Here is a 12760-nt window from a genome sequence, read left to right on the forward strand (position 1 = left end):
AGAACTGCCAGACGGCATCGGTCCCGTCTCTGCCTCTGATGCAGAGCCCTCATCTGAGCCTTCCCCAGCCTCCAGGACTGGCCCATGTTCCTCCCCAACCTCCTCACTGTCCGAATCTGCTGCCAGTTCCACTGGTCGCTGGCGGGCCACAACACTGCCAATCCAACTGGAGCTGTCAATCAAGCACCCACATTTAAATGAACTGTCATAAATCGAGGATTACCTGTATTGATAAAGTCTTGGAGCTGTGTAGGTCAGGGGTTTCCAGCCCCCGATCCATGGACCACCACTGATCCATGGTATGCCGTGCAAACAAGCAAAGTCCCAACTACAGGATGCAGGCAGCATGCAAAACCACGCCCTCTCCGGTGAATGGAAAAAACACCTTTCTCCAGTCCCTGATGCCCAAAAGGTTAGGGGCCGCCGGTGTAGGTGATATTATCATTATGCTAAAACAACTCCTGCAGGTAAAACTGCAAACAAGGAAGCTAAATCAACCTGAAACAGATATTTAATAAAGAGTGTTGTGGCCTATCGGCCACTGGCCCATCCGGCAGTGGAATCAGATGAGGAGGAGGCATGGGAGTTAGCATCAAGGCAACCTGGGAGCTCCGAGGGGGAAGAGGGAGTGGAGGTGTCAGAGAGAGAGAGACACACACACACAGAGAGAGAGAGACAGAAGAGAGAGAGAGACAGAGAGACAGAGAGAGAGACAGACAGACAGAGACAGAGAGAGACACAGGAGGGAGAGAGACAGAGAGAGAGACAGACAGACAGAGAGAGACAGAGAGAGACAGAGGCAGAGAGAGAGACAGAGAGAGACACAGGAGGGAGAGAGACAGAGAGAGAGACAGACAGAGAGAGAGACAGAGAGAGACACAGGAGAGAGAGAGAGGCAGAGAGAGACAGAGACAGAGAGAGACAGAGACAAAGATGACAGAAAGACAGAGAGAGAGAGACAGACAGACAGAGACAGAGAGAGACACAGAGAGACAGAGAGAGAGACACAGGAGAGAGAGGCAGAGAGACAGACAGACAGACAGAGACAGAGAGAGAGGCAGAGAGAGAGAGAGACAGACAGACAGAGACAGAGACAAAGATGACAGACAGACAGAGACAGAGAGAGACAGAGACAGAGAGACAGAGAGAGAGAGCGAGAGACAGAAAGACAGAGAGAGACAGAGACAGAGAGACACAGAAAGACATAGACACAGAGACAGAGACAGGGCCGTCCGTCAGCCCTCAGGTGGAGACTCAACAGCATCCAGGTCTGGAGGTGGCTGATGAGGAAGAGGAGGAACAGCTGAGTCCAGTCCCTGACGCACAGATGCCCAGAAGGCAGAGGAGAGGAGAGCAGTGGAAATCTATGGGCCGGTCCTTGGGATAAAAGAGCCACCCTGCTAGCAAAGCCCCACTCTAGCTCTGGGGATAAAAGGCAGGGGGAGGAGATGAATAGATGTGGCACATAACTATTCTCCTCCCTGCTGGACAGACTTGTTAGCCTGCTGTGTGTATGTGAGAGAGATAAACTTTTTGCCGAGGCTGCTGGAGCTCCTAATGAAGAAATCATTGATTTAAATACAGAGGATTTGTTGTCTTTGGTGAGCTGGGTCAGAACATCTAGGTTTTCATACCGTCTATTTTCAAATGAATCCTGGGTCCTTTCTTCGGGCAAGATTTGTTCTCTGTCTCTCTGCGCAGACATCTTCGTGCTGATTGCCTCCGTCCCCGTAGTAGCTGTTGGCAATCAAGGCAATGTCCTAGCTACATCTCTGAGAAGCCTCCGTTTCCTCCAGATCCTAAGGATGCTGCGTATGGACCGCAGAGGGGGCACCTGGAAGCTTCTGGGATCAGCTATTTGTGCACACAGCAAGGTAAGGAGAGAATATTGGTAGCTCAGGGTTGGAGTGGTGCGGTGGCCTAGAGGTGGGGCTCTCGGTCTCACAATCAGGAGGCTGTGAGTTCGATCCCAGGTAAAGGCACATATTTATCTCTCTGGATATATCTGCTGAACAAAACTCCACATTGACTACAGGGAGGGCACCTGGCCATTATAGACTCTACTAGCTCCATTCAGTTGCCCAGGCTCTACCCTGCAAGGGTTATGAGGTCGTTAAAAGAAGATGATTGGTAGCTCAGTTTGAACTGTGGGGTCCCCAGTGCTCTCTGAGTTTGCTTGTTTTCTTGCAGACATTTCATTACCCAACTAGGTAACATCATCAGTGCTAGAAGGAAATGGGGAAGATGAGGGAAGAAGAATAGAATGAAAGCAATAAAGCCATGAAGGATAAATTATCCATAAAGCACCTCTGCTGGTCCAGATTGAGTATTCATAGTAATTTAGGGATTTTGGGGGGGGGGGTTAATTTTATTTACAAAATAAAAATCCCCCTCCCTTCAACATATTTAGAGAATCACACCCCTCCGGCTGCTGCGGGTAACCTGGGAGACAGCCTTAAGAAAGATATGTGTGGAATGTACTTCTGTTTGTGGCTGCCATGCTGTGTCATCAGTTAAATAATACTATTATTGTTACTAGTATTTTGTATAGAGCAAATTGGCCCAGCCGATTTATTATCTCTACAGCCCGCAAAAGTGCTCCGTTGCAGAATGTGATTTATGACATACACCCTGGGAGGGGGAGGGGGGGGAAACAGGGTCATAATTGGGTCGTAAATTACATGGGGTCAGAGTTGGCTTGCTGTCAGGGTTCCAATGGATGGCCTAATTAAACCATGAGCCTTGAGCCAAGCTTCAAAAGAAATCCAGTTATTTATTAGGAGCAACATGTCAGCACATACTCAAGTGAAGTCAACTCTGACCTCATGTAATCTACGGCCCAATTATGACCCTGTTTCCCCCCCCACCCCCCAGGGTGTGTCATAAATCACATTCTCAAACGGAGCACTTTTGCGGATTGTAGAGATCACTCCCCTCCAGCCGCTGTAGGTAACCCTGGGAGACAGCCTTGAGAAAGGTATGTCTGGAATGTGCTTCTGTTTGTGCTTGCCACGCTGCGTCATCAGTTCCCCATCCTCCTTGCCTATGGGAACTCGAGAGCAGGCCAGGGATGCTTTGCGAGTTGATAAGTACCTTCTTTGGACTGACTGAAGAAGCTACCTGGATAAGCAGCATAACACTTCAAACTCCCCTAAAAAGGAAAAGAAGTCCAGTTGCTATGACACCACTTCCAGACAAGACTACCTGGATGGTTGAGAATCTTCCTCCACTTCATTTAATTAGCTTAAATTAGGACTCTCGTGGTTTGGTGGAGTGTTTTCCTTTGGCTTACGGCAATCTGTTCTCTCGCAGGAGCTCATCACTGCCTGGTACATTGGATTCTTAACCCTTATTCTCTCCTCGTTCCTGGTTTACCTGGTGGAGAAGGACGTGCTTGAAAGAGACGAGGATGGAAAAGAGACCAAGGAGTTTGGGACCTATGCTGACGCCCTCTGGTGGGGACTGGTCAGTATCAACGGCGACTAAGCTCATTTGTTGCAGATCTTTTGTCTGGACATTGTGGGATTTTTCTACCTTGTGGGGCGTGCATGGGCTGTGTGTTCCTACTGCATTGCTGACCCGGGTCAGTTAGTCCTAGTTGTACAGTCTGCTAGACCTGGGTAGTGTGTTAGTATTGATGGGTGTGGGGTTCTGGCGTTTTATGATTTGACTTAGAATGGATACCCAGGTAATAGGTGAATTTTGCAACCAATATTCCTGTGTACTGTAAACTCAGCTGCTGGGTGGTATTGGTTATAGGTGGAAGGAAGGAAGGAAGGAAGGAAGGAAGGAAGGAAGGAAGGAAGGAAGGAAGGAAGGATGAGTGTAGGGTTCTGTGTGTTTTATGATTTGACTTAGAATGGATACTCAGGTAATAGGTGAATTTTACAACCAATATTCCCGTGTACTGTAAACTCAGCTGCTGGGTGGTATTGGTTTTAGGTGGAAGCAAGGAGAGAAGGAAGGAAGGAAGGAAGGAAGGAAGGAAGGAAGGAAGGATGAGTGTAGGGTTCTGTGTGTTTTATGATTTGACTTAGAATGGATACTCAGGTAATAGGTGAATTTTACAACCAATATTCCCGTGTACTGTAAACTCAGCTGCTGGGTGGTATTGGTTATAGGTGGAAGGAAGAAAGGAAGGAAGGAAGGAGATGGATGGGAGGGATGAGTAGGAGAAGGAAGGGAAACAGTTGCGGGGAGGGAGGGATGGAGGAAGGAAGGAAGGAAGGAAGGAAAAAGGGATGGGGGGGAGAGAAGGAAGATGGGTCAGCAAAGGAAGGTAGGAAGGAAGGAAAGAAAGAAGGAAGGAATAGGGGATGGATGGATGGGGAGGAAGGGATGGAGGGAAGAGTAGGAGAAGGAAAGAAGGAAAAAGCAGAGATGGGAGAGAGAGAGGGATAAGAGGGAGATAGATGGGCAAAGGAAGGGAAGAAAGGGAAGAAGTAAGAAGTAAGGGATGAATGGATGGGGAGGAGGGAAGAAGGGATGGAGGGAACAATAAGAGAAGGGAGGAAGGAAGAAGGAAGGAAGGAGTAGGGGATGGATGGGGAAAGGGATGGAGGGAAGAGTAGGAGAAAGAAAGAAGAAAGGAAGAGTAGGAGAAGGAAGGAAGGAAGGAAGGAAGGAAGGAAGGAAGGAAAAGAGATAGATAGGAGAGAGGGAGGGATAAGAGGGAGATAGATGGGCAAAGGAAGGAAAGGAAGGAAGGAAGGGAAGAATGAAAGAAGAAGGAGTAAGGGATGGATGGATGGGGAGGAGGGAAGAAGGGATGGAGGGAAGAGTAGGAGAACGAAGGAAGGAGAAAACATTGAACAGTCTTGTGTGAAAACAAAACTTGCAGAATGGAATACTCTGCACTGTATTCCAACAGACTGAAAACCTTACAGAGAGTAATAAACCCCCAGGGAACCTCCAGGGCGTAGCAACTCAAGGCTTACCAGTCAGGTGTGATGCAGAGATCTGGGGGTGGAAGGGGGCACCTGGAAATGCCAAGGAATCATTCTTCTTGCCCATTTGCTTTGTCTCTCTTACAGACTGTCCCAAACCTTCTCCCCTACAGATTACGCTGGCAACAATTGGCTATGGGGACAAGACACCCAAAACGTGGGAAGGCCGCTTGATCGCAGCAGCATTTTCGTTAATCGGAGTTTCCTTTTTTGCTCTTCCGGCTGTAAGTGTCATCCAGGACTTCCTGAAGCCCTGAAAACTTTTTTTTTTTAAAAAAAAAATATTTTTATTATAGAGTTTTCTTCGTTTTACATCACAGTTTCAGCTTTGCAACAACTGAATATATTGGTTATATCCGCAGTTTTTTACGTTATCCATCCTATTATGTCTCTCAGTATACAGTATTACGTTCGTAACTATTGTTTCCATATTTCTAACACAAATCTCTAAATAATTATCATTCTAGATATTTTATTTTACATTTTAGATTTTTATAACATCTTACCATAATATTATTTACAATATATCTTCTTCTGTCTATCATTATACTTATTTCTAATTTGTTGATCGGCTTTCATTGTTAATTATCGAATCTTTGCATCTTTATACCATACTTCCCAAATTAAAATAGTATTCTGTTTCTCCTTTGTCTTTAATTCCCATTGTCAACCTGCCCATCTCAGCGCAGTCTAATACTTTCTTTCTTACCATTTCCTCTGTGGGTATATTTCCATTTTTCCAATTTTGAGCATATACGATTCTAGCCGCTGTTATTACAATGTAGTATTAAGTATTGGGTTATAAAATCATATTTCCCGGTTAACATGCCTAATAGAAATAGCTGTGGCTTTAAATCTATTTCAATCCACTTTTTTTATCCTTATCCAATACTTTTGGGAACTCCTCTTCTGGTTTCCGGCCCTCCCCTGCTTACACGCTCCCGTTTCAGCACTTGGTGCCCAAAAGGTTTGCCAACACTGGTATAGGGTCTCCTGCTTGAGCCGGGGCCTGGACTAGAAGACCTTCAAGGTCCCTTCCAGCTCTATTCTATTCAGTGAAGATGGGGGTTTTACCGAGCATCATCTTGTGAAATTTAATGGGAGGTCATGGAAACTGCCGACTGCTGGTGAGATTGTGTGATGAAACAGTGAACAAAAACCACATCCTGCGGTCACACAGACACCATTCAGGAACACCCTGTGTATTAACGAGAACGCCAGTGAAATTTGCTTCTCTTTCGGGAAATAATTGTTAAAAGGAAATTCTTCCCATCACCCTGAAGGACACATAAGAGATAAACTTAACAAGTGCAGCAATTCACCTGAACAACTGTGGCAAGAAATGTTGTGAAATGGTTGAAAGCTCACTTAACAACTGTCTTGTTTAGCAACCGAAATTTGTGCCTCAGTTGTGGTCGTAAATTGAAGGACTACCTATCATGAACCATGGCTTTTGCACTTACAACCATCACGTTCGCATTATGACTGCTGCAACCCCCCCCCCAATAAAATTGTTTTACCACCATTATAACGTACAACTGTAATATGCAAGCTCCATTACAATCATAATGTAAGTATAACCTGTATATAGTTAGACAGGATATGGGTAATAAACAGGAGGAGCTAGAAATCCTAACACAGGAAAATAATGGTGGCGTGTTAAATATCACCCAAACTTGGTGAGTAGGAGGCATATTTGGAATATTGAATCCAAGGGATACTGGTTAGTCCAGGGGATCAGCAATCTGTGGCTCTGGAGCCGCATGTGGCTCTTTCATCCCACTGCTGCGGCTCCCTGTCACCAGTCGGCTCCACAATTGATAAGGCTTTCGTTTAGGACAGGAAGAGGAAAAAGAATTCCGTGCTAGGAGGAAACTCTATGATGGGGGAAACGGACTTCTGGTCAGCTCCAGAATTGAGGGGGGGGGGGCCTTCCATTTAGGACCTTTGTGGCTCTTTGACTGTTTAAGGTTGCCGACCCCTGGGTGAGTCCCAAGGAAAGGGAAGGCGGAACAGAGGGAAGAAATTGGCATTCTTGACTATGGAAGTACCAACAACAGCAGAAGGCGATAAAGTGTCCCACATGGCTTATATTCTTCTCGCTATAATTTTTATGAGCATTCAGAATCTCATATCTCACTTTCTCCAGGCTTCATTGAACCTCGTTCAGCTTCTGCTGTCCTGGGGAAAAAAAATAGGAGAAAGAACAAATTCTGACTCTTTGTTATGGGGTCACTTGGAGGAAGAGATTTCCCCCCCCCTCCCGCCCCCATCCTATGCTTTTCACGAAGAAATATTTCAAGCTTTGATTTGTTCATCTTGCCTTACAGGGCATTTTGGGTTCAGGATTGGCCCTAAAAGTCCAGGAACAACATCGCCAAAAGCACTTTGAAAAAAGAAGGAAACCGGCAGCTGAGCTCATACAGGTTTGTGCGTCCTGCTTTTCTGTAACACATGATTAGAACCTGTTAGGTAAGTTCCCCGTTGGGAGAGCAAGTACGTTCAGCGAAGCATTGTGAGAGTTGTGTTGGAGAACACACAAACCAGCATACAGAGACACTGCAGTTTAAATAGGCTTTACTTTCGTGGAAATAGAGGTATCAGAATCCATCAAACAGTCCAAGTCATACACGGATAAGACAGTCAGTCATCGATGTCTTTCAGTTAAGGGATAATCCAAATAACATAGTCCATAATCAAACAAACAGTCCAGTACTCAAAGTTTGCTAACAGTTGCAAAACTTACAATAGCTCACGGCACTCAGATCAGATCAGCCCAGCATCTAAGGAACAGAGAGCTAACAGTCATTCTGGCTCCCTCTTATGGATGATTGAGGAAACAGCAACCAATCACATTTTACAGTATGATTTAAAGAAACAAGTATAGCATTGTTACATGATTTATATATTGCCAACCCAACCATTAGATTATATTCTGAACAGAACCCATACATAATGACCATGCCTTTGAAAGCTATAATGTAGGATAGAGGCTTCCAAACTTGGCAGCTTTAAGACTAGGGACTTCAACTCCCAGAATTCCTCAGCTGGCTTAAAGTCTTACAAGTTGCCAAATATTTGTTGTGGCCCACCAGCGGCCAGCAGGGGAGGTTTGGGGAGGGGCATGGGCCAGTCCTGAAGGCTGGGGAAGGCTTGGACGAGGGCTCTGCGTCGGAGGCAGTGATGGAGCTGAGCGGGTCTGTCCGTGATCAGGTGCCTACGTAGCTAGACAGCAGTGAGGCAGAGGAACAGCTGGAGCCTGTTCCCAGTGTGCGCATGCGCAGAGCTGCCAGAGGAAAAGAACACTCAGAAACCAGGATAGACTTGGGACTAAAGTCACAGGTGGAAGGTGATTGGCCCCTCCCATAGGAAATAAAAGAGGAGGGAAAAGGGAATGGACTTTTGCAGGGAACAATTCCTTCGTTTGTTAGATTCATTTCAGGAGTGTGAAAATCTGTCTGTGACTCTCAGAGACTCTGTGCCAAGCCTTTCCTTGCACAGCACCTCATTTGGACAATATTCACAGGGCAGCTTTCCAAGGTAGATAAGGTCTGTGGTCATAATTACTCCTTTGAAAGACTGTTTGCCAGGCCTTGCTGAATGGGAATGAGAGGAATTCACATTCGGTTAATAAAAGGGATTTTGTTGGGACCAGGACTCTGCTTTGTGCTTTTTGGAAAAGCCTAGCTCAGAACAGTATGGAGACTCCTGGTGTAGGAGGAGAGCAGGCGGAGGTGGAGTGAAGCGAGTCATTAGCCTAAAGTCTTAAGCTTTGCCAACCTTTATCTTCTCAGTTGAGTCGCACGGCAGAGTGGATTGCTGCGCTTCAGCTGTTTTCCTTCCCAAGCGGTAATCCAGAAGGCTTCTCTAAACTGCGCATGTGCCGGCAGCGAATCGGTTTTTAAACCGGGAGGCTCCCAGCCCTGATGCTAAGCCACCTTCCGAGTGGGATCTTATCTGTTGATAGTACTTTTTTTAAAAAAAAGTTTTTTTAATTTTTTATTCTCTTATATACAATTATAGGTATACATTCACATAGTTATTCTTCTTCTTTACATTTGTCATTCTTATACGTTTGTTATTCCATTTAAAAGGTTATAATATGCAGTTTATTCTCTTATATACAATTATAGCTATACATTCACATAGTTATTCTTCTTCTTTACATTTGTCATTCTTATACGTTTGTTATTCCATTTAAAAGGTTATAATATGCAGTTTATTCTCTTATATACAATTATAGGTATACATTCACATAGTTATTCTTCTTCTTTACATTTGTCATTCTTATACATTTGTTATTCCATTTAAAAGGTTATAATATGCAGTTTATTCTCTTATATACAATTATAGGTATACATTCACATAGTTATTCTTCTTCTTTACATTTGTCATTCTTATACATTTGTTATTCCATTTAAAAGGTTATAATATGCAGTTTATTCTCTTATATACAATTATAGCTATACATTTACATAGTTATTCTTCTTCTTTACATTTGTCATTCTTATACATTTGTTATTCCATTTAAAGGGTTATAATATGCAGTTTATTCTCTTATATACAATTATAGGTATACATTCACATAGTTATTCTTCTTCTTTACATTGTCATTCTTATACATTTGTTATTCCATTTAAAAGGTTATAATATGCAGTTTATTCTCTTATATACAATTATAGGTATACATTCACATAGTTATTCTTCTTCTTTACATTGTCATTCTTATACGTTTGTTATTCCATTTAAAAGGTTATAATATGCAGTTTATTCTCTTATATACAATTATAGCTATACATTTACATAGTTATTCTTCTTCTTTACATTTGTCATTCTTATACATTTGTTATTCCATTTAAAGGGTTATAATATGCAGTTTATTCTCTTATATACAATTATAGGTATACATTCACATAGTTATTCTTCTTCTTTACATTTGTCATTCTTATACGTTTGTTATTCCATTTAAAAGGTTATAATATGCAGTTTATTCTCTTATATACAATTATAGGTATACATTCACATAGTTATTCTTCTTCTTTACATTTGTCATTCTTATACGTTTGTTATTCCATTTAAAAGGTTATAATATGCAGTTTATTCTCTTATATACAATTATAGCTATACATTTACATAGTTATTCTTCTTCTTTACATTTGTCATTCTTATACATTTGTTATTCCATTTAAAAGGTTATAATATGCAGTTTATTCTCTTATATACAATTATAGGTATACATTCACATAGTTATTCTTCTTCTTTACATTTGTCATTCTTATACATTTGTTATTCCATTTAAAAGGTTATAATATGCAGTTTATTCTCTTATATACAATTATAGGTATACATTCACATAGTTATTCTTCTTCTTTACATTTGTCATTCTTATACATTTGTTATTCCATTTAAAGGGTTATAATATGCAGTTTATTCTCTTATATACAATTATAGGTATACATTCACATAGTTATTCTTCTTCTTTACATTTGTCATTCTTATACATTTGTTATTCCATTTAAAAGGTTATAATATGCAGTTTATTCTCTTATATACAATTATAGGTATACATTCACATAGTTATTCTTCTTCTTTACATTTGTCATTCTTATACATTTGTTATTCCATTTAAAAGGTTATAATATGCAGTTTATTCTCTTATATACAATTATAGCTATACATTTACATAGTTATTCTTCTTCTTTACATTTGTCATTCTTATACGTTTGTTATTCCATTTAAAGGGTTATAATATGCAGTTTATTCTCTTATATACAATTATAGGTATACATTCACATAGTTATTCTTCTTCTTTACATTTGTCATTCTTATACATTTGTTATTCCATTTAAAAGGTTATAATATGCAGTTTATTCTCTTATATACAATTATAGCTATACATTTACATAGTTATTCTTCTTCTTTACATTTGTCATTCTTATACATTTGTTATTCCATTTAAAAGGTTATAATATGCAGTTTATTCTCTTATATACAATTATAGGTATACATTCACATAGTTATTCTTCTTCTTTACATTTGTCATTCTTATACGTTTGTTATTCCATTTAAAAGGTTATAATATGCAGTTTATTCTCTTATATACAATTATAGCTATACATTCACATAGTTATTCTTCTTCTTTACATTTGTCATTCTTATACATTTGTTATTCCATTTAAAAGGTTATAATATGCAGTTTATTCTCTTATATACAATTATAGCTATACATTTACATAGTTATTCTTCTTCTTTACATTTGTCATTCTTATACATTTGTTATTCCATTTAAAGGGTTATAATATGCAGTTTATTCTCTTATATACAATTATAGGTATACATTCACATAGTTATTCTTCTTCTTTACATTGTCATTCTTATACGTTTGTTATTCCATTTAAAAGGTTATAATATGCAGTTTATTCTCTTATATACAATTATAGGTATACATTCACATAGTTATTCTTCTTCTTTACATTTGTCATTCTTATACATTTGTTATTCCATTTAAAAGGTTATAATATGCAGTTTATTCTCTTATATACAATTATAGGTATACATTCACATAGTTATTCTTCTTCTTTACATTTGTCATTCTTATACATTTGTTATTCCATTTAAAAGGTTATAATATGCAGTTTATTCTCTTATATACAATTATAGCTATACATTTACATAGTTATTCTTCTTCTTTACATTTGTCATTCTTATACATTTGTTATTCCATTTAAAGGGTTATAATATGCAGTTTATTCTCTTATATACAATTATAGGTATACATTCACATAGTTATTCTTCTTCTTTACATTGTCATTCTTATACATTTGTTATTCCATTTAAAAGGTTATAATATGCAGTTTATTCTCTTATATACAATTATAGGTATACATTCACATAGTTATTCTTCTTCTTTACATTGTCATTCTTATACGTTTGTTATTCCATTTAAAAGGTTATAATATGCAGTTTATTCTCTTATATACAATTATAGCTATACATTTACATAGTTATTCTTCTTCTTTACATTTGTCATTCTTATACATTTGTTATTCCATTTAAAGGGTTATAATATGCAGTTTATTCTCTTATATACAATTATAGGTATACATTCACATAGTTATTCTTCTTCTTTACATTTGTCATTCTTATACGTTTGTTATTCCATTTAAAAGGTTATAATATGCAGTTTATTCTCTTATATACAATTATAGGTATACATTCACATAGTTATTCTTCTTCTTTACATTTGTCATTCTTATACGTTTGTTATTCCATTTAAAAGGTTATAATATGCAGTTTATTCTCTTATATACAATTATAGCTATACATTTACATAGTTATTCTTCTTCTTTACATTTGTCATTCTTATACATTTGTTATTCCATTTAAAAGGTTATAATATGCAGTTTATTCTCTTATATACAATTATAGGTATACATTCACATAGTTATTCTTCTTCTTTACATTTGTCATTCTTATACATTTGTTATTCCATTTAAAAGGTTATAATATGCAGTTTATTCTCTTATATACAATTATAGGTATACATTCACATAGTTATTCTTCTTCTTTACATTTGTCATTCTTATACATTTGTTATTCCATTTAAAGGGTTATAATATGCAGTTTATTCTCTTATATACAATTATAGGTATACATTCACATAGTTATTCTTCTTCTTTACATTTGTCATTCTTATACATTTGTTATTCCATTTAAAAGGTTATAATATGCAGTTTATTCTCTTATATACAATTATAGGTATACATTCACATAGTTATTCTTCTTCTTTACATTTGTCATTCTTATACATTTGT

The 12760-nt window shown here is 39.2% G+C and overlaps 1 protein-coding gene across 1 annotated transcript in view; it reads left to right on the plus strand.

Moving 5' to 3' along the window:
• KCNQ3 (potassium voltage-gated channel subfamily Q member 3) overlaps positions 1 to 12760 on the plus strand; it is a 176735-nt gene that overhangs the window by 140664 nt on the left and 23311 nt on the right. Inside the window, exons 4-7 of the mRNA XM_087706674.1 lie at positions 1702 to 1874; positions 3313 to 3465; positions 5060 to 5170; positions 7277 to 7372. Coding sequence (XP_087562800.1) covers positions 1702 to 1874; positions 3313 to 3465; positions 5060 to 5170; positions 7277 to 7372 — 533 coding nt within the window. The remainder of the gene's footprint in view (positions 1 to 1701; positions 1875 to 3312; positions 3466 to 5059; positions 5171 to 7276; positions 7373 to 12760) is intronic.

Source organism: Thamnophis sirtalis, unplaced genomic scaffold (genome assembly GCF_051295495.1).
Source record: "Thamnophis sirtalis isolate CommonGarterSnake01/CBP01778 unplaced genomic scaffold, rThaSir2_p1.2 scaffold_2, whole genome shotgun sequence".
NCBI lineage: Eukaryota > Metazoa > Chordata > Lepidosauria > Squamata > Natricidae > Thamnophis > Thamnophis sirtalis.